Consider the following 22,196-nt stretch of genomic DNA (forward strand, 5'->3'; position numbering starts at 1 on the left):
TTTTCTCATAGGTGGGATTAGGGGGAGGGGAGGGAGGGAGCCTGAAGGCTCCTCGTGCGAGAGAAAGCGAAGGAGTGTAGGTGAGTCGCGTCGGCTGTGACTGGGATGGGAATAGAACAACGCTTACACTTCACACATTAACTCAGGGCAACCTGGACTTCGAACGAGCAGTTAGAGCTTGAGCAAGGCACTTTCCTCTGAGACTCAGCATCCCTTGCTGTAAATAGATATAGAAACCCCTAAGCTAGCACACCTGTACAGTGCCCGGCGCGTAGTGGGCGCACTGTAAATTCCCTTTCCTTTCCAGCCACTTCTGCCTCCTGCGGGCACTTTTGCCCTGCCCCTTCCCTAAGCCGAGAATGGCGCCGTCCTCCACTCCGGCGTTACGGATCGTACTGCTCTCCTCATCCCCAGCCCTGAGAGTGAGTTGCTTACATGTCTTTTCCTCGGGACTTCCCTTTCCGCCTCCTGGAAGCAAGGCCAAAGGTGGAGGCAGTCCTTTGCTCATCGAGCAACACCTGTGTATCAAATGCCCACTGTGTGTCGGGCACTGTGCTGAGCATTGTGTTTCTGTTCGTGAATAAAATAGACGTGCGATGTAGCGCTCACAGTTTAATGGGAGAAACAGCAGGTAAACAAATGAGCAGTTGCAACATACGCGTACGCACACTTCTTATCCCTTTCCCCAGATTTTTTTTCTCTTTAGCATTCAACATAAATATACTGTATGTTTTCCGTTTTGGTCTCATTTAATGACCATCTCCCACTAGAATGTGAGCACCATGAGTGCAGAGGTTTCTGTTTCTTCACTCATAAATCCCACATCCCTAGAACTGTACCTGACACATAGTAAATGCATGTTTAATGAATGAATACTAGTAGAAGCAAATAGTGTTCATGATAGAGACCGAGAAAGGGGCGATTCACTCAGGGCCTCTGAGGAGAGGTGACCTTAAACAAGGTCTCAAAGGTGAGGAGAGTCATCTGGGCAGAGCAATGACATGTGTCGAGGCATGGCTTAAAGGTGGCACCTCCTAGACCAGAAAGTGGAGTGGAAGAGAGGCATGAACCGGTTCAAAATTCATGACTACCCTGGCTAACTTCCCTACCAGTTTCCAAAATACAGGAGAAAGTGGGATTATTGAAACATTAGAAAGGTAAATCTAAGGCAAATACTGATGAGAATAGCCCTCACAGTGTGTAGCTGCTTACAGGTGATGGACTTCTGTCACTTATCTCACTGTATCTTACAAAAAATCAAAGTGAGAAATAGGCATAAAGAGGGGACCAGACCCTGTTCCCTCATTTACATACCTGGCACATAATGTGGAATAAAAGTGGGCCAGGTCGATGCAACACTGTGCCAGGTTGCAAGCTCTGTGAAGGTGGGGCTTGTGTCCTATTTATTTACCTCTCCGGTATCCCAGCACCTCGGTCTGTGCCTGGCCCCCAGACCTTATTTGTAAACTGAATGAGCACGCACCACTCACTGGAGCCTTTCAAATGCCAGGCCTGTGCTTGGTGGTGGAATGTTACCCTCAAGGGGGTCCCAGCCTGTTAAGCCTTCATGAAATCATAGAACCAGCAGTAGAACCAGGTGTTCCAAAGCCAAGCCCTTCCATAAGAGTTGATTTATTGCATATAGAGAGAGGGCCCTTCTAAAACCTATGATAGTGGAAAGAAAATTTGGACAGGTTCTGGTTAGGAAGAGCCTTGGGCATCAGGCAAGAAGATTGAATTCAGTCCAGTAGGCAAGGGGCAGCCGTGAGAAGTTGCTAAGCAGGGCACTGGTGTGCTCAGAGCTGGTGGCAGGCACACGGATGGATGGTGTGGAGAGGCTAGAAGCACATCCTTGGGGCCCATGGGAAGCTGCAATGTAAATGGATGTGGGAAGCAGTAAAAGCGGAAAAAGTGTTAACACGTAGGATTCCTGGGAAGTCACTGATAGCCAAGAAATGGGACTTCCTCGTCCTCTGGCCAACTGCAGACTTGGCCCACACCTTGATCCTAGCACTTTATGCACAAATGAAATTAGTGCCATTGGGAGACTTTGGGGTGCCCATAAAATTCAGTGACAGTTTGGCAAGTTGGACCCCTGTTCTGGGCCAGCCCGGTAGCCAGGCACTGGGAATCAGAGATGAAGACACCCTCTTCTCTGTCCCCAGGAGCAAGGAATCCAGTGAAAAAGCACCAGCCTGGCGACATAAGAGACCCAGGTGTGCATTACTTACCTCACCACTTCTGGCTCCCTAACCTGGGCCTCGGTTTTATGTGAAATGAGGAAGAACATGGACTGAGTGAGGCAGTGCAAAGTGCTTGGCTTAGACTCCGACTCAGTCAGCGGCAACTATTCTTACAATGGTTATTGTCTGTTGAGCCAATGGCTCTCCCACGAGGCCAGGAGCGCCTCCAGAGCTGAGATGAGTGTCACTCACGTCTGCATGCCAGCACCTCACTCAGAAGCCCCTGTTAGTAAGTGTCTGTGGCAGGAATGATTGGGAGGGAATCAAAGGCTGGAGCTCTTAGAGGAGCTGCATTTTAGAGAAATGACATTCATATTAAATAACGTTCTGTGGCGTGAGACTTCCCCTCAGTTTGATTCTCAGGCAAGAGGGAGAGAATGCCTTGATTTGCCTGTGGAATTTTTAAAAACTTATTTTTTAAAGGTTTTATTTACTTATTTTTAGAGAGAGGGCAAGGTGAGGAGTAAGAGAGGGAAAGAGACATCGATGTGCAAGTAGTTGCCTCTTATACACCCCATACTGGACACCCAGACCACAACCCAGGCTTGCACCTGATGGAATCCAACTGGTGGCCTTTCAGGTTGCAGGCTGGCACTCAATCCACTGAGTCACACCAGCCAGGACGCCTGTGGAATTTTAAATGAATAGTTTGCTAATAGGTGAGATAATCGAGTCTATTTCTATGTAAACTGTAGAGTTCTACATATAAATATGGATGACCTTCATTAGTCCCAAACTACTCTCAGAAACATCTCTAGCCCAGGCTGGATATGTTGTAAGGATGAATGAGATGCAGCAATTTGGTGGGCGATTCACCAACAGTGCTGAGTGAAAGAAACTACATGGTTCTACACAGGTAAGAACATTATTCATGTGGCTTGTAAAGGTAAAGTCTGAGCAGAGCTGAACCATGGTGGTTAGGACTGCAAACAAAGGAGGCAAAATTAGGGAAAGCAGGGGAGTGATTACATCAAAAGTCAAGATGCTGATTCCAGGGGTGGGCGCTGTGATCAGGAAGGGACACGCACAGGTGCCTTCTGGGATGCCGGCGAGGTTCTTTTTACTTGACTGAGTGCTGGTTACAAAGGTGTTCTTTGGTAACATTTATATTTTTTAATGATTATTAAAATATATAAATGTTTTAGTCCATCATTTAAAATATATTTAAATTTTTTATTTTATTTTTTGTTTTATTTATGTTTAGAGAGAAGGGAAGAGAGAGGGAGAGAAGTATCAATGTGTGGCTGCCCCCCATGCACCCTGCCACTGGGGGACCTAGCTCACAATCCAGGCATGTGTCCTGACTGGGAATCGAACCAGCAACCCCTTGGTTTGCAGGCCAGGCCTCGATCTACTGAGCCACAGCAGCCAGTGCTATCATTTAAAATATTTTAAAAACTCAACTAGATTTCCTATGTAAATTGAATAATCCAGTACTCAGAGCACAGGAAAAGTTTAGGAAACCTTGGTCGCCGGTTCTAATTGTTATGTCCTGTTTGCCTGCCTCTCCTGCCAGGTACCTCCAGGGTGATTCATCCTGTCTTCCATGTGCACACAGAGCACAGCTCCTGCAAGTCTCAGGAGGGTGGGAGCAGTGGAGGTGACCAGAGTGTAACACACGTTTTCCCTCTCCCAGACTGGCAAGGGAACGGGGCCTGGGCCCATGACCTCACAGAGCCAGGCCAGCTCTGGGAAGAGCACCAGTTGTCCCTCCCAGGCTGCCTGAGACCTCTGATGATGGATGAGAGGGAGGAAGATGATGATGAGGAAGCCTGGCTGCAGCTTCGGCCTGTGGAGCCCTTGCCCTCCCAGTGCTGCGGCAGTGGCTGCTCACCATGTGTGTTCGACCTCTATAACCAAGACCTGGCAAGGTGGGAGGCAGCCCGAGCCAGCAAGGACAGAAGCCTGCTAAGGGGGAAGGAGTCACAGGTAAGGGAGAGCTGCTCCTCAGACAAGAGGGCCAGGGTGGCAGCATCTATCTGGCCTTGACCCTGCACAGGGTACCTACTCCGAGAAGCTTTCCCTGACTCTACAGCAGAGAAAAGAGTGTGCTCAGTGGAAGCAGACAGAAAAGCCTGGCCTTGCGTTGGGTATGGGGGAGTGATTGTGGGTGGGCATCTGACAGAAGAAAGAGATCCATGAGTTACAGCATTCAGAGACTTCCCTGGGGAGGTGCAGTAGGGGTGGAATGCTAAGGGCAGTGGGCTGAGACCTAGAAGACATGAATTTGAGTCCCTGCTCATGAGGTGACCTTGGACAAGTAAGTCACTACTGTCAAGTCCTCACATGTAAAATAAGGGTACTAGATTAGATCATCTTTAAGGTCTCACTGATTTCTAAATTTTGCAAATATGAATTTTAGCAGGTTTGAAAGATGGGTGGGTCATTTGTACATTAGAGATGAATGTTCTAGACAGAGGACACAGCGTAGCAAATAAGGTCTCACAGGTAGGAGGCAGCAGGGTGTTCTGGGAGAGTGGAGAAGAGTCTGGCATCTGAGTGTGGGAGGTCAAATGAGGTCTGAGGGTTACCCACAGGTCCCACGAGTGTCCAGCTAGGAAGCCCACAGTTCATCCTGGGGCTGAGGGGAGCCATGGAAGGGGTGAGAGCAGGGTGAGCACAGTGTAAGTTGCTTTGGCATTGTTAGATCAGAGCGTGGAAGGGACGTAAGGTGGACTAGTCTCCACTGGGTGGTGTCTCCTTGGGGAAAGTGGGAAGGGCTTGTGGATGCCTGCGTGTCTCTTGACCCCCAGCTTCTGGCTGTTGGATATTTTCCTGTTGCAGAGCTGCCCCTCCGAACTGAGCCCAGAGACGTTCCTGGCCTTCCGTATCAGTGCCATGGAAAAGCTCACTAAAGATACCTACCGAGTCCAGTTTGTGCTACCCAGAAACAGCCGGCTTGGCCTGCGGCCTGGCCAGCACCTCATCCTACGGTACACTCAGGTAGTGGGAGGATCAGTGCCTTGCAGCCCTGCCTTGCCATTTGCCAGCTGTGTGGTCTGGGCAACTGCTCAACCCCCTACTAGTCATCTTCGAAACAGACAAAGTAATACATGACTCAAGATTCTTGGGACTGAACCAGAGAATGCATTTTTTATAATAATAATAAGAGCAAACACTTTTATAGCACGTACTACCCAAGGCACAGTTCTGTTTGTTTGTACATATGAACTCATTTCCTTCTCACACAATCCTGTATGGGAGGTACTGTTACACTTGAGAAGAAACTGAAGTCGTAGAGGTTCAGTAACTTGCCTAAAGCCACACAGTTAGGAAGTGCTGGAGCCAGGACTTGAAGGCAGATAGTGTGGCTCTAGAGCCTGTGATGTAGCCTCGTATGAGTGGCACCAGTGGATAGAAAGAACACTGTCACTGAGAACAAGGGACTTGCCCAAAGCACACAGCTAGTAATCATGGAGCCAGGGTTCAAACTCAGACAGCCCAGCTCCTGAGTCTCTCTCAGCCACTCCTCTGAAGTTCCTTCCTTCTCCTAGCCTGCTTGTGTACTCTCCCTCCTGCCTCAGTCCCCACCTTTACCTGCCCAAGGACAAGACCCTTTGGGACCTCCCAGTGGAGGCCTCTGCCAGGCAACTGACTCTGACTTTGAGGCTCAGCAGAGAGATCTGAGCTGCAGAGGTGGATATGGGGATCATTAGCATATACCTGGATAGCATTTGGGACCATGTGGCACGGAAAGAGGAAAAGGCGGGGAACCCAATCCTGTCTACTCTAATATTTCCAGTATTGGCAAGAGGAGGAGGAGCCAGCAGGGGAGACAGAAGGTACAGCCAGCGGATGGGGAAAACCAGGAGAGAGCGTATTACTGGTCACACTCTGGCCCCTTGCCTTGCACTGACTCCCGGTGTTTGTGCCCAGCTTGTTCTGGCCAGCAGTCTTTAAAGCTCACTGTTTCAGTGGATGGGAGGGGCCCCAGGGCAGGTCACAGCCCCTTGCAACCAACCATCCGTAAATCAGGACCTCCCTCCCTCTTCCCCACCCTCTCTTCCTCTCAAGTGACTCTCCTGACACATGCAGCTGACCGTGTCACTCCCTGTTCCAACACATTCTGGTGCTCAGTGATGCCTCCCCAAAGACATCCTAGCTCAGCCTCCCAGCTTCCTTCCCTCCAAGTTCTTCCCCCACTGCTGCATGTTTGCCCCTTGTTCTGGCCTCATGGATCCATCCAGCAGTTCCTGCCCTACATTATCCGACCTCAGCTTCTGCCCTGGCTGTTCTCCTGCCTGGAATTACTCCCTTTCCAGTCCCCATTCTCACCTGCCAGTGGCCTGCTCATCCTGTAAACCCCAGCTCCCGGAGGCCTCCGAGGTTCCCGGGGCCCCCAGAGAGAGTGGTTGCTCCCTCTATAGCATACCAGTTTTTCCTCTGTTGTAGCAGATGTCACCATGCTCTTTGCATCCAAGTCATGTCATGTGTTCTGTTTATTTCCCCGTTTGTTCCACAAGCATTTATTGAATATTTCTGTTCAGCCTCCATGCTTTTGACGCATCAGGATTGGGCCTTTTTAAAAATCTTTGCAAACATTGTAGAACTTGAGAGAGGAATTCTCAGGTGATTCTGAAAAGTCCCGAGGAGTAGGGGCAACTTGGCTCTGCAGTCAGACAGAGCTATGTGTGAATTCTAGCTGTGTGACCTTGGGCAGGTGGCTTTCCTTCTCTAAGCCTTGTTTTTGCATTTGGGTCATTATTTGAGTTCAATAAGATAACACATACGATATGCTCAGTGTGTAGCAGGCAGTTAAGACAACAGGCCACTCTTGGCCGTGATGATCACCCCCCGTGACAGCATTATGGTGAGGATTTGTGCATGCGGCCGGGCTCGAACTAGGGCACCTTCAAGGACCCTTCCAATTCTGATGATCCTGACACATGGTAATAAGTGTTTAATAAACAACTTGTTAAAAACAGTTGTTTTTATCTTCAGCATTCTGTGGCTGAGAAGAAGTCAGGAAGAAACTACAGTGATGGTCTAACAATAGCTACTTCATCAGTGTACTTCTTTTTTTTTTTAAGATTTTATTTATTTTTAGAGAGGGGAAGGGGGAGAGAGAGGGAGAAAAACATAATGTGGTTGTCTCTCATGTACTCCCTACTGGGGACCTAGCCTGCAAGGCAGACATGTGCCTTGTCTGGGAATTGAACTGGTGGCCCTTTGGTTCACAGGCCAATGCTCAATCTACTGAGCCACACCACTCAGGGCCATCAGTGTACTTCTCAAAGCACTTTCCCTCTGTAACCCCCGTGGAACTATACAACAGGGACAAAGACGGTTGGCCCCATCTCACGGAAAGTGGAGCTAGGGGACTGATGACCTACCTGCCCAGGGGCTCACAGCCAGCACGTGGCAGGGGGGACCTCAGTGCTTTTTTCCTGTGCCATCTTGCTTGGCCCCTCAGTGAGGACCACTGGCGATGACCTGACTCCACCTTCACCTTTACCAGCATGGCAGAGTAGATACTTATACGGGTTTGTTGAGTGACTGACTGAATGCTTCTCTTTCCCAGAGGGATAGTAGATGGCTTAGAAATTCAGAGAGCCTACACGCCAATCAGCCCTGCCAACGCAGAAGGATACTTTGAAGTTTTAATCAAGGTGAGCCAGAGCACACACTGCTCTAAGGGCTCCATGGGTTCCCAAAGAGGGAGGCTGGCTTGAGGGAACAGTGGGGACAGCAAAGAGAGCCTTCTCCTGTCTCCTTTCCTGGTGAAGGGGGCTGCCTGACCACCAACAGAGGGCTTATTTCAGACAGATTTTATGGAAATGAGGCTTAGATTGAGAAAGTTAAAGCCGCTCCTTCCCATTTTCTTGCCTATGGATGGAGACTGAGCGCTGAGTGAGGGGGATGGGAGGCCCAAACTGCCCTGTACCTATTGTATGGTAGACATGGGCGTCCAGATGCAACTGACGTGTGCCTGTCCTCAGAGGAGCAGCCCAGAACAGTCCAGTGTGACAAACACCAGGACAGGGACCCCAGCTCGGAGTGCTGCAGCTGACGCACAGCAGGCAGGGCCTCCTAGCAAAACACGGGTTTGAGCTGTATGTTGGGGAGAAGGTGGGGGGGCCAGAGGGGTGATGTGGGAAGGAAGTGCTCTATGCTGGGAACAGCATGTAGGGTGGTAAAGGAGGCCTGATTGGGGAACTGTCTGTCATTTGTCCTGGATCAGCAGGGGGTGTGGAGGACCTTATGGACCAACCTAACCTGAGATCACCTCTTGGGGACGTGGGCAGGGGCCAGGGCATTTGAGCTGGGCCTTAAAGGCAGAGTAGAAATTGGCAGCAGCAAGGAATGGCATCCAGGCCAAGGGGGTGAATAAGCAGGGGCAGAGAGGGGTGAAACAGAACAGGGTCTCATGGGAACTGTTCCCAGTTTGAATGGCAGGGGAAAGGGGCTTGTGGAGGCAGCCAAGTGGTGAGGAATTTGGCAGGGATGAGATGAACAAAGTGGGTTGGATACAAAATACCTCAGAGATCCAAAAAATAGGCATCGAATATATAAGAAGTCATGAAGGTCCAATTATGTGGAAAAGATAAATAGGCGGAACGGTGCGGAATTGCTGCTGCTCTGATAGTCGACTCACAGAAAGAACAGTTTCATGCGGGTTAACCTAATGTGGCTCTAGATCATCATTTCCCAGATGGAATCCTAGGGAACACCCATGTTTAAGGGTAGCTTTCACATCCTTTTATCTCCCTTGTAGGACAGGAATTATTGTCCCTATTTCACTGATAAGCAAACTGAGCCCCAGGAGAGCCCAAAGCTCCGCAGCTAGTAAGAAAGATGGCTGGCAGCGGGCCCTGGCCTTCTGATGGTGGGACCCCAGCGCTGGCTCTGGCTCCTGCCTTCCCTGCTTGCCTTCAGAGCCCGAGTGTTTTCTCCCTCACACATAACCTTGGATGGGATCCCTTCTCCACACAACTGTTTGTCTGGGAGATTCCACAAATCCTCTCCAAATGGCCTGCTTCCCCAGGCTGCTTGTCTGGGTGTGTTTCTGTTGAAAGGATAAGCCTGGAGACAGTTTACTCCCAGCTGCAAGGCTGATTTTCTCCTTTGCTTACCGGAAAGCCTCTCTTAGAGGGATGTGCAATTATCCCTAAGCCGCTGGCTAGGAAGAGCTGGGAAAGATTGCAAATTGGGAAGGTAGAAGGGATATTTTTAGGTTTATCCTTTCTGGTACTCAGGAAATAGGAACTCTCATTTCTCAGGCACTGTCTGGGCACCAGGCTTTTTATTTCCCTAACCACCCTCCAGAATAGATCATGTTATCCCCATTTTACAGATGCAGAAGCTAATGCTCAGAGATGGTGTCATTGTCCCAAGGCCCCTTGAGTAACATAATTCCAAGTGGAAAAATGGAAGTTCCGTGTTAGTCCCGTTAACAAGCATGTGTTGAGCAGGCTCTGTGTGGGCTGTGCCTCCGGGAGACCGGGCCAGGAAACACTGGGTGTGCTCTGAGACATGGCCTCCTGCAAGTTAGGAGAGTGGTAGCCTCCCTCCCAGACCTCTTCCCATTGACCCGAGGACTTCCCCTGCTTTATGCATATGGTGTCCAAGGAAGTCAGGGGTGGTACTGGAGGTGGCTGTGGGCGCTTAAAAGCACGTCTGATGACCAAAGCCCAGTCTGGTTATAATCTCCTCCCAAATACCCTTCCAGTCCTGTTACCCAGTGCTTCCCGCTCACCAATCCTGCTGTGTCCACTTGCTGTTCACAGCACATGACCTGGGCCATTCTACCTTTAACCATACCACACCTGGTGCCCAGAGTCCTCTCTGCCCTCCTGCTGCTGTTCATTTCCAGTGAATTTGACTTCACCCAGTCTTCAAGGTCCTGCTCAAATGCTTCCTCCTCCAGGAAGCTATGCTTGATCCTCCTCCATTGGAAGTGACATTAGTGTTCCCCCAGCACTTTATCCTTTTCATGAATATTAGGGCATCTCTGCCTTGTGTACGTCTGAGGCTTAGGTTCCTCCTAGATTGTGAGTTCCTTAAAGGCAGGGCCTGAATCTGATCAATCGATTCATTCATTCATTCATTCAAATATTTATCAAGTCTTTTCCATGGTTCAGGCACTGGCTGCCTTCTTGGAGCTTCAAGCCCAGCTGTCTGCCCTGCATCCTCAGCATGGTGCCTGCCATGGAGTGGGCAGGCCCCAGGAAATGTAGATTGCCCTCCCCCCATGGAGGCGTCCCCTTCACATCCTTCATGTTTTTTGTCCAGCCAGGAAACAGTGTAAGGTAATACAGGGATTTCGGATAAGTGGTCTACAAACTTTATGAGCATTCACTCCCCAATTTACCACAGTCCCTACCCTTCCCTGCCGTCCTCTTGCCCTGAGACTGCTTGTTGTCATTAGCCATCTTGTACCCAGTTCTTTACTCATTTAGGGTACCTGTATGGGCCCTTGGTTATTTGAGTTTGAAACATCTGTAGTCAGAGCTGGAGGTCCTATGGTTCTCATCCCAGCCTCACCATTTCCCTTCTGTGTACGCTTCTGAGCCTCATCTGAAAGTTGGGAACGACAGTACCAATTTTGTGGGGTGATGAGGAGGGTTAAATAAGATAACACATGTAAAGCACTTAGCATTGCAGAAAGGGCTGCTGTGGTTTGTATCGGCAGCATGTGCCCGTCTCATTGAGGTCTCCCTGTGTTTGCTCCCAGTGCTACCAGACTGGGCTGATGTCCCGGTACGTTGAGTCCTGGAGAGCAGGAGTCGCGGCTTTCTGGCGAGGACCTTTCGGAGGCTTCCTGTATAAACCCAACCAGGTCAGTGCCAGCACCCCAAATCCTCAGGGGACCCCTTCCAGCTGAGCCTCCAGGACTGCAGCTGCGGGTTTTGGGTTATAGAGCCTCACTGTACCATTCTTCCTGGACCCAAACCCAAACCCAGGAGTACCCTTGGGGTGGGACATGGGAGGAGGTAAATTGGCACTAAGAAACACAATTGTTTGCCCGTGCCCCAGAAACATCGCAGTCAGCCAGTGCTTAGAAGATTCAGACTCACGTACTTGCTGTCTGAGGCCCCTATCCCATCTCACCCTCAAATGTCTTCCAGTTCCGAGACTATAGAGACTGCCCCAAGTATGTCCTGTGGCTCACTGCTTGGGAGGCTGCTGCCTCCCAGCCCGGGATGCTCTTCTTATCTTCACACTGTGTTCAGAGCCTTCCCTGATGTTCCCAGGAAGAATTAGCAATTTCTCATCAGTTGGCGCATTTCTGGAAAGCAGTTTGGCAGTGTGAAGAGGCTTAAAAATTTTTAACCCAGTAACTGCACTTTGGAAGTCTGTCCTGTGGAAGCAATCCAAAATGCTGACTCTTGCACATGGTCCTTGCTGCTTTATTTATAACAGCAGGGAATTGGAGACGACTGAGTGTTCAACAACAGGGGCACAGTTAGTGCTCTGGGTTATAAGTACTTAAAGGAATGTTATCTTGGATTTTAAAATTATGTTAATAAATGATAATATGTGTTTATAATATAAGATCAAGGGACAGATACTAGATACAAAACTGAGTGTACAGCAGGCTGAGAAACTGAGGGAAAATGCACAGAAAAAATATGAAATGAAAATGCAGTGAGCTGATAGCAGCTCTGGATGATGAAATAGTGGGTAATTTTTATTTTCTTTGTTAGACTTTCCAAATTATCCACAAGGAACACCTATTACCTTTAAAATTAGGAAAACCAAGCAAAACAAAAACAAATGGGAAAGAATGAATCATTCCTTCCATTCTTTTTGTTTAATTTAAAAATAGCTTTTGTTGCTTTTTTCCTTATTACAAATGCAATACATGTTCATTACCCCCCAAATCAGCAGACATAGAGAGACAATCAGGAGAAAATAAAGAACACCTGCAGACCATCTACCCAGACATATTGGTCGTACTACCTTGGCATGTACCCTTCAAGCCCTCTTCCACACAGGGCTGTATATACCAGTGTGTACACGTATGTGTGTATAGTGACATCAGACATGTATGTGGCACCTCTTCTGAGCCAGGCTCTGATTTTAATACTTACTCTGTAGTGACTCATTTAATCCCCACCTCCGCTCCTAGGTGCTGCTGTCCTCATCTTCCAGATAATGGAGGTGTGTGTATATTATTACTCTTCTACGGTATTCTCCCAGTACTCACTGTGCTGAGTCTTGCATGTTAGCTGAGCGTCCCCCATGTCCCCAGGCCCTTAAGAACAGGGACTAAGGATTTTCTGTTTCCTCCCAACCTTGAGGTGCACCTGGTGAAGGCCGTCTTGACCACCTTCTCCAGGTGGGGCCTCTCCATGCCTTGTGGCTGCTCCTGTGCAGCCGCAGAACACTGCTGGGGAGCCCCTGCGTGTCTGCCTGGGGAGGCAATAGGGCCCAGCAGTGGGGAAGGAGAGGGGGTCTCGCACACTGACACTTGGGCTCTGCACTGGCAGCTGAACTTGGCTCTACCCCTCTGAGGAGGCTGGGGTGCACCAGCCTCGTCCCCAACCCTGTCTTGCTGCTCCGTACTTGTTGTCTTCACTGCAGATGGGTGTCAAGTCAGCCCAGACACTAGCACGTTAGCGTCTGTCTGTGCACTCTTCCGCTCAGGGCCAGGCCCTGGGTGGGCCTAGGATCCCAAGACAGGTCAGACAAGGCCCCTGTCCTCCAGAAGCTCATGGTCTGATGGGCAGACACACAGACAGATGTGAGCAACACAGCATGGCCAGCGTAGTGAGGCAGGGTGCAATGAGGGCTGCGGGGAAACAAGGAAGGACCCTTCACGTGTCCCTGGCTCAGGGAAGGCTTCCCAAGGGAGAACCTGAGCAGCAATAGGAGGCAGAGGAGGAGCAGGCTAGAGACAGGATGGTGGGCGAGCAGGGACTCAGGGCTGGGTGGTGTGGCTGGCAGTAGGGGCTCAGGAAGGGGCGGAGTCTAATTGTTAAGCCCCAGGCCTCACTAGGCACTTAATGTCACCTCTTTTAATCCCCATGACAGTTCTGAAATAGTTGTTATTATGGGGAGGTGCTACTGTTGCTGTTGTTATTATTATTATTAATTTATTAACATTTATTATTATTATTTTACCAGGGAAGAAACCAAGGCTCAGACAGGAGAAAGCATTTGCCCAGAGCACATGGCTAGGGATTTATGCCCAGACGTGTATGACTCCTGGCCCCCCAGGAGGTAGTTCATGCAGTAATGTGTGTGTCAGGGCTGTTGGTGACGCTAGTGAAAACCCGGGCTGCATTCCCAGAGCCCTGGTCTCTAGAGCGAGGGAGGTGGATACCTCACTGCACAGGTCAGGCACTAACCTTTAAGGCACTGACTGTAAAGAGGACTGCCTTTCTGTAAGAGGCCTAGAGACAGGAAATGGGTTCACCGAGGAGGGGCTGATGGAACTGGGACCGCTTAGGGTGGACACTCAATTATGGCATGGCTCTTCTGTGCTGGGCACTTAAGTATTTATTTGGTCTAGAGTGGAGCAGTCTCAAGGTTCCAAGCCAGTGCCCTCAGATCTCTGCGGGCTGCCCTGGGGCAGGGGAAGCAGCCCACAGGGCAGGGCTGGGGTCGGGCAGTGGGGTGAGAGCAGGTCTGAGCTTAGTATGAGGTGGGAAGACCTCCCTGGCAAGGGAGTCAGTCCGTAATAGAGCAAACTGACTTGAGAGGGGGTGGACTGCCCGTCAGCAGAAGTGTGTACGAGTCCTGTGGGGGTGCTTTAGAAGGAAAACAAACCGCTTGTAGGATGGGCCACACCCTTATGCTCCCTTTCAGCCCCGATTCCATGTCTGTTACACAGACCTCACAAGCTATAGCCTTGAATGAGCAAATGGTTCCTGGAGGAGGCAGAGAGGGAAACTCAGATGGAAGAGCACCAGGAAGAGCCGTACCATCCAGTTCCAGCAAGCCCAAGAAAAAGCCCCAAAGGGGGTGTGTGGGTGGGTGAGACCACCCCCAGCCCACACTGTCACATGCCCACCCTGTTCCCCAGCACGGTGAGCTGCTCATGCTGGCTGCAGGCACCGGCCTGGCCCCCATGGTGCCCATCCTGCACAGCATCACCGACAATGCGGATGACGAGACCTTCGTCACCCTGGTTGGCTGCTTCAAGACCTTTGAGGGCATCTACCTGAAAACCTTTCTGGAGGAGCAGGCCCGTTTCTGGAATGTCCGCACCTTCTTTGTACTCAGCCAGGTAAGCCCAGGGAGAGGACTTCCTTCCCTGATTGAGACTCTGTGGTCCCCTTGCACCTGTCCTGAGGACGTGCTGTGGCCTTTGTGCCCCATGCTGTAATAACAACCCTGCCGCTGGTGGCATCCCCGCCACGTGCCTGGCAGGGAAGGCAGGTACTGTCATGTTCACTGTGCAGGTGAGGAGACATGCCCAGGATGGTGACAGTGCCAGGCAGGGCCATGCTGCTAGCTGGGGCAGAGCCTGGATTTGAGCCTGGGCCTGTCTGACTCCAGAGCTCCAGCTCTCATCCATCATGCTTTACTGCCCACCATCCGCCCACTGGCATCATCAGGGGGCACCTGGCTGTGGAGTCAGTGGGCCGGGCCACGGAGTCCTCCTTGAGGCAGAACCACCCGTCTGGATCACCACTCTCCTCAGTGCTCAGCACAGGGCCAGGCACAGGGTGGGCACCCCTCCATCCAAGCTGCTGGAGGAGAGTGGGTCTGAGTTCACTGCATTCATGAGAGTGCCTGCCATGTCACTTTGCCCTGCCTGGGAGGAAAGCTGCTTCCAGCTCTCCAGGCTGCAGACACGCTAGGCCAGGGGTGTCAAACTCATTTTCACCAGGGGCCACATCAGCCTCATGGTTGCCTTCAAAGGGCCGAATGTAATTTTAAGACTGTGTATGTGTAACTATGCCTTAACAGTTAAGCGGCAGCTGGGCACTGCCACAGGGTAGAAACAAGGTAGAGGGCCAGATTTAGCCTGCAGGCCTCGTGCTTGCCACCTGTGCTCTAGGTGACTCTGCCCTCGACCCCTCTTATCTCTGAGTCCTCATCCCCTCATTCGCTCGGGCCTTCCTGGCACCTCCCCTCTGGGCCATAGGGTGGAGCCTCTCATGCCCCTTATTGCCAACTTGGCCCTCAGCTCTCCTTGCTCACCTGCCTTCCCCTGGCTGGTAGCTTTATTTCCCTTTCCTGCATCTCCTGGGTTGGAGTGCCCTGCTAGCACCTCCCTCCATTCTCTGTCTCTCAAGGTCCACCTGCTCCTTGCCCTCCAGGTACTCACATGTATGTGGGGAGACAGCCACAGGGGCTGCTGATAATGGCCCCCCTTTAGAGCACTCTGTGCCTAGCGCTATGCTAAGCATGTTTGTGTTTTGGCTCATGCAGCCCCACCCCACAATCTTAGGAGGTTTATCCTGCCATCACACCTACTGTACAGATGTGGAACTGAGGCACAGGGAGATTTAAGACCCTTGCCTGAAGTAACACAGGGAGTTGGTGGAGAGCTGGGTGTGAACCCTGGTGACCCTATTCCAGAGGCCCTGCCTTTATTGCCCATCAGTATAAGACAGCACCGGGATGGGTGTTGCCGAGGGTGTTCAGGATACTGCAGCATGCAGGGAGGGCTTCACAGAGGAGGTGGCCTCTGAGCCTGGGCTGTGGGTAGAGTGAAAGTTCACCAGCAATAGGGCCTGCAGACCTGGGCTGGGGCTTGCTTGATGCCTGAGGCCTGGAGTGTGGTAGGCGAGTGGGCTGGCCATCGATGGTAGGGGCGATGGAGTGAGAGGCACTCCTACCTGTCCACACTTCCTCCACTCAGGATGCTCCCTCTCTTGTCTGCTGCCAGTGACAGCTTGAATCTTCAAGCGTCCCCCTGCTCCAGCCACCCCGTATTGATTTGTCCTTCATCCTACTGACGGAAAGACCACACCACTGCCCTGCCTTGCTTGCAGCCCTTCCCTGGCTCCCTCTGTCTGGACGAAGTCCAAGCCTGCAGGGCCGTGCCAGTCCTCTGTGGCCTGTCTCCGAGCCCGCCCTCCCTGCATGCTGTGTTCTGGTGTCTTTGGTCTGCTTGTGGTTGCAGTGCTTGTTTTCCTGGCTGCCTGGCCTTTGCTCAGCAGTGCCCCCTTGCCAGGAATACTCTCCCCCACTTCTCCACCCAACATTCACTCATCACCACACCTCTCTGCTGAGGTTTAACTCCATTCCCGGCGCTTTCCCGGAGCCCCTGGGCTGGTGTCAGGGAGTCTGTGGTCACAGCCTGGACCCTCCTCCTCCACAGCGCCCACCCTGGTGCACCGTCACTGCTCACCAGTTCCCACCCGCCCTGAGCAGTCACCAGACCCAGCTCATCTCTGGGTGTGCAGTTCAGGTGGGCTGAGCTGGACCGAACTGCCCGAGGGAGTTGGGCAGTGGGAAGCGGAGGTGAGGCCAACAGCTCACCTCAACAACCCCCCAACCACCAGTCCTTGGCCTAGGGTGTGACAGAGCATGGAGGGGTCATCAGAGGGGGTCTGTGCCTGCACCATGCTGTCCACAGAGGGCCCTCAGGGTCCCATGAGCTCCGGGAGGTGAGAGGCCTATGCTCTCACCTCTGCCAGGTAGCTCCATCACCCCACACTCACCACAGTTGCTCAGAGAGGTCACTGTCACTCAGCCAGGAAGTGGCAGGAAAGCCTAAATTCTAACCCCAACCCCCCCTTCCTGCTTCTGCTGAGCCCCAGGAACTGGAACCCGCCTTCACAGGGTCTGCAGAGGTCTGAACAGTCCCATTCTGCAGGGGTTTCATTTGTTTCTGGTGCTGGTTACAGGAGTTCATTTTGTTAAGGTTTTTCAAGCTACATATACTCAGTGATTTCTGTATACATATGTTGTACTTCAATAACATGTTTACTTAGAAGAAACTCCCCCAAGTCAGCTAATGGTGGACCAGCTTTTCTTTTGTGACCCTGAGGCCGAAAGCCACATACTGAGGCTAGAAGTGCAGTGAGAGCCAGGCCTGGGACCCTGGGGCATCTGCCTTTTTCTGTGGGACAAATAGACTCCTCTCCTGGTTAAGGCACTGCTGCCCAGGACCCCAATACACAGGCGGGGTGAAGCCAGTAACTTCGCCTGTACAGAGCAGCTGCCCTGTCCCCAGTGCCTGGCATAGTGCCAGGCACAGAGTGACCGCTCTGTAAATGTTGGTAAGTCAACAAGTTAATGGAAACCCTAAAACAGATGGACTGAAGTTTTGCTCAGGGTGATGGGCACAGACAACCTTGGAAAGATGCTAGGGCTCCCACAATAGTGGAGAGAAAACACTGCCCCAGATGGCAGGTACAGTGGCCCCCAGGACGTGAGGAATGGTGGGACCTGAGTTCTAGGCCCACCCCTGCCTCCCGTGTGCTCTGGGGAATGCCCCCATGTGCCTCCCCTGTTGTAGGAGGGTAAGCACCTGCCCACAGGCTGGTGGCAAGGTTCTGAGTGGCAGCCTGAGCAGGCGCCTGGCCCGTGGTAGGGCTGGGTGAAGGTTGCCTTCCCACCCTCTCTGCCTCAGTTTCCTCATCTGGCAGAGAGCTGGCTGTGTGAACTCCGAGGACCCCCCAGCAATCACCCCCCTGTTTCTTGTCACCCCAGGAGAGCTCCCCAGAGCAGCTTCCCTGGAGTTACCGGGAGAAGACCCGCTTCGGCCGCCTGGCCCAGGACCTGGTCGAAGAGCTGGTTAGCTCCTGTCGGAGAAAGCCGTTCGCACTGGTCTGCGGCTCGGCCGAGTTCACCAAGGACATGGCCAGGTGCTTGCTGCGTGCAGGCCTGGCTGAGGACTCCTACTTCCTCTTCTAGGCCTGGCCTCCCTTCCAGAGCCGCCAGGGGCCTGCCAGTGGGATGCAAGGAGGAGCGCAGACACGAATCAGGAAACATGGACGGAAGGCCACTGCTGACTTGCCAGGTGGCCTTGGGTGGCCATCTTTCCCTGTGCACACCACAGTTACCATCTCTGTCAGGCTGGTCCTGCTGTGTGGAGGGGATGGGCTGCAGGGGCACTGGGGGTGGAGGGGGGTAACCAGCCTGGGAGTCAGGGGGGGCGCCTGATCCAGGGTGGTAGGAGTTGGTAGGAGAGGGGCTACAAGAGCTCCTCTGGTTCCTCAGGTTAGGGGGCTCGTGCGGGGCTCCTATCAGACAGTGCCCTGAGTGTCTGCTCCAGAGCCTGCTTCCCTGGAGACCGGTGTGCCTGGGGTCCGCAGGGCTGGCTCAGAGGAGGTGTCTGTGAAGTGTCCAGGGGATGACCACAGGGGCAGCTGAGAGCTCTCTGGAGGAGGAGCTTGCCTTACTTACCTCCAGGCTGTGAGCCTGACACAGGGAAGGTCTTGGGCTCTGTGACCTGACCACCTTCTCAGAGCAAGCCCAAGTTACCCTTGTTTTGTATCGGCCCTAGGCTGTTCCACTGCCAATGACTTCACTCTTAGTCGCCCTTTCCTGGCTCTGGCTGGAGAGCCCAGCCCAGAGTCCTTTTTCCAGCAAAAGAGGCACAGCCAGAAATGCCCCTCCCTCCTGCAGGCAGCCAGCTCAGCCCTCCTTCAGCTCTGGTGCCCTGGTGATGGTTGCTATGGAGATCTAAAGATAGAGCAGGAGTCAGGAGACCTGGGTCCTTCTCCCTGCTCTGCCCACTGAGTGGAGGCTGATTCCCATCCATCCACCCACCCATTTGCTCCACACCCACCCGCTCCATCCTGCATGGGGCATGCCCTCCGCAGGGAAGCCAGTGCCCCTGGGCAGCGCACTGCAGTTAATGAATTCTGCCTTCCACGGCCTGAGCCCCAGAGCCGTGTGCCCGCTCAGGCTGGCTACAGGCACTCCCAGAATCAGAATATTAAGTCACAGACTCTCAGAAGGAGAGAACCACAGAATCGTGGAGTTGGGATTTTACAGTCGTAGAATCACAGTCCTCATTGTACCAGAGATTCAAGTTCAGGACTCCAGAGAGCATCTAGTTGGCCAGACCCACTGTGTGCATGGGGAAACCAAGGCCCAGGAAGGCCAAGTGAACAGTTCTCATCAGGGCCAGCCCCAGAAGCCAGGTCTCCCAGGGACAGCCCTGTGCTCAGAGCTCAGAGCCAGTGGTTTCCATACTGGGCTCCACAGGATGTGAGGGTTCCTGGTCCAGCAGCAGGAAGGGATGGCCAGGTGGGGTCCCCAGGCCCCCCTTCCACCAGAGCAATCTCATTTTTATCCCATTTATGTCTTGGGGCTTGGATTCATTTTTATTTGTGCGAAAAGGGTTTCCTTGCACTGCCTAAAAAGTTGCAACAAATCTCTGTACTGTGTCATGTTCAGTAAATAATCATGACACACAGTTGGGGGACAGCGCCAAAGATGTCAGATTGTTCCACGGCAGAATTCCACGGTCAGGTACACATAGGGATACGGAACGTGCCCCGCACCCAGAGCCCCATGAGCCACCCCCCCCCCCCACACACACACTAAAGGCTCTGAACCGTCCGGTGGTAAAGAGACTTCGTTTTTGTTTTGTTGAACCCAGAGATTTCCTAGCTTGTTTAACTGTAGGCCATTTTTGTCCACTAGAATCTGTTGAGACCCGAGACCCATGGAATATGCTTTGGGAAATACTGGTCTGTCGCAGAGCCTCTTTCAGCACAGTGATGGGTGGGAGGGCCCTGCCCTGAGGCAGAGGTCCCAGCCTGTGGCGCCAGCAGGACTCCCTTCCTCCCTTGGGGCTGCGGGAACCTGGGTATCTTCCAGCTTCCTCTCCTTCAGTCAGCACATCCGACCGAGTTTCCTCACCAATACTTCTGGAGGGCCTACGTGAGCCAGACTCTGTTCCAGGCACCAAGGAAACAGCAGTGAAAAAGCAGGTGCAGTTCTACCAAGCTCCACCGGGGAGCCTACTGCCCAGATGGAGAGCAATAATTAAGCCAGTGGTTCTTAAAGGGATGAATGTTCCAGACGGGGAGATGGGGAGTGCTAGGAGAGTGGGGGGCAAGAGTTTGTGGCCCCACTCGGGAGAGGGGGGACACGCCTCCACACGGAGGGTGGAGGCTTCAGAGGTAGTTTCTCACTCATAAGGGTGATAGGTAGGGGCTCCCCGCTTAAGGGGTGAGGAGTCCAGGGCAGTTTGTGCACATGCCTTTGTCCCCTGTAGATATTGGATGTGCTGCTGTTAGAAAAGGCCACCCAGTGATAACCAGCAGCCTCCCCCCACCACACTGCTCCATGCAGCCTGGGTGCTGGTGGGGTCTCTTACTGTGGGCTGTTGGGAGGGCCCAGCCATGCCCTTGGTGCCAAGATGCCAAAGGGCTCACTTACCATCCGGCCCGCATGGCTCCCCCACCCTCTAGCCTCTCCCTGACACCCCCTCACACTGCAGCCAGACCAACTTTTTTATTGTGGTGAGAACACTTAACATGAGATCTACCTACCCTCTTAACACATTTCTCAGTGTGCATTGCATTGCTCTTGACCGCAGGTGCGGACCTCCAGAGTGCGTTCAGACCACTTTTTCTCTCTCCTGCAAAGGAGCCTGTCAGCCCCTTGCTCAGCCTCCTCCAAGGGCTGCCCTCTCCCCTCAGGACACTCAGCTCTGTTTACCTTTGCAGACTTGCTTTGCAATGCCTGCCAACTCCTTGTCCCCGCCCCCAACTCTTATGTTCCCGACCAGTTCTTTCACATCAGTCATCCCCTTCACATTCATTTGCTGCTCTCTCTGCCTGCGTCTTGCCATCCTCCTGTTGCCTTAGCCTCCTCCTCTTTCAAGGGCTCAGCTCAGTGCCGCCTACTCTCGGAGGCCTTGCCTGCCTCTGCCACCCCAGGCCAAATTAGTGAGCAGTCCTGCCTCCCTCCTGTTGTCGCTCCTCTCAGAGCATCTGGTTTGCAGTGAGCAGCAAGGGCCCCGCACCACGGCCTGGGCATTGAGTCCCGGGTGGGAGTGTGCTCAGCACATCCTGAATGTCGGCCACCTGAAACACAGATGGCTGATAGTATCAGGGTGCTTTACAGATTGCAGAGTGCTTTTTCATCTACACTGAAGTATGTAATTGTCACCAAAATGCATGCTATTTCAGTGCCCCAGTTGCCTGATGAGGAAACTAGCCCGCTGAGATGTTAGGCAGTTCTCCAAGGTCATGTAGGGGCACACATGCTGTGACTCTCGCAATGGTCGTGCATGACACCTGGGTGCTTCAGGAGGTGTGTGAGAATTTTCACTGCTGCCCATTTGAAAGAGCAAAGAATGAAGAAATGTCTACTCTCTGTCAGACGGAGAATGGAGAAATGCACTGCTCTGCAGAGATTCATCAGCGGAATACCATGCAGCAGTTCAAATGAATGAACAGGTCTGCGGCTGGCAACATAGACCACATCCTAAGAACGCAACAAGTGAGTGAAAGGCAGTGGTAAAAGGAAAGCTATGGTGAGATAACCATATTTGGAAAGTTTAAAGACACAAAGGGCTGCCAAACGCTCGGGAAGGAGATCTAGGGAGAGTGGTGGCCTGGGTGGGGGCGAGGGGAGTGGGTGAGGTGGAGTGGGTAGAGGGCTTTTGTCTTTGTCACTTTAGTGTAAGAATGTGAGCCCTGACTGGTGTGACTCGGTGGGTGTCACACCGCAGCGTGAAGTGATGCCTGTTGGACTCCTGGTCAGGGCACGTGCCTGGGCTGGGATACTGTCTCCTATCAGGGCGCATGTGAGAGGTGGCCGATTGAGCTTTCTCTCCCTCTCTTTCTTCCTCTTATCCCCTCTCTCTAAAGAGGAATAAATATAAAATCTTTTTAAAAAATATTTGAAAGGAGTATGATCAAATAGGGACATCTGGTGAATCTGGGTGATAGGTTCCACCTTTTTTGTGTTGGAAATATTCCATAATTAAAGAAACTAGAGGCTTAAAAACATTCACTCTCTCTCTCCCACCTCAGGTTGCTGTGTCCCTTTATGCCCCCAAGGTTTTGTGTCTCCTTTGAAACAACTGTGAGCACCTACTATGTGCCGGCCTGGTCTAAACACAGCAGTGATAGTGTAAAC

At 52.2% G+C, this 22,196-nt stretch overlaps 1 protein-coding gene across 2 annotated transcripts; it reads left to right on the plus strand.

Annotated features, from left to right (window-relative positions):
- Positions 1-26: 26 nt before the first annotated feature.
- On the plus strand, positions 27-19,433 carry CYB5RL (cytochrome b5 reductase like). 2 transcript variants are annotated; one of them, XM_037043194.1, is made up of 7 exons: positions 27-80; positions 3,880-4,172; positions 5,028-5,176; positions 7,765-7,852; positions 10,918-11,022; positions 14,215-14,418; positions 17,802-19,433. In XM_037043194.1, exons 2-7 carry the CDS (start codon positions 3,978-3,980, stop codon positions 18,003-18,005), a joined length of 945 nt encoding a protein of 314 aa, XP_036899089.1. In that variant the 5' UTR covers positions 27-80; positions 3,880-3,977; the 3' UTR covers positions 18,006-19,433. The 2 variants fall into 2 exon arrangements, with proteins under 2 accessions (XP_036899089.1, XP_036899090.1); XM_037043195.1 differs by lacking the exons at positions 5,028-5,176; positions 7,765-7,852.
- The last annotated feature ends 2,763 nt before the right edge of the window (positions 19,434-22,196 follow it).

This window comes from Sturnira hondurensis, unplaced genomic scaffold (genome assembly GCF_014824575.4).
Source record: "Sturnira hondurensis isolate 20B ecotype Veracruz unplaced genomic scaffold, ASM1482457v3 Scaffold0004068, whole genome shotgun sequence".
Lineage (NCBI taxonomy): Eukaryota > Metazoa > Chordata > Mammalia > Chiroptera > Phyllostomidae > Sturnira > Sturnira hondurensis.

Excerpts from the sequence above, each read along its gene's own strand:
- CYB5RL (XM_037043194.1), top strand. The coding sequence starts at position 3,978 with ATGATGGATGAGAGGGAGGAAGATGATGATGAGGAAGCCTGGCTGCAG. Across the intron at positions 7,853-10,917 it reads ACTTTGAAGTTTTAATCAAG|TGCTACCAGACTGGGCTGAT; the intron begins GTGAGCCAGAGC and ends GTTTGCTCCCAG. Across the intron at positions 14,419-17,801 it reads CCTTCTTTGTACTCAGCCAG|GAGAGCTCCCCAGAGCAGCT; the intron begins GTAAGCCCAGGG and ends TTGTCACCCCAG.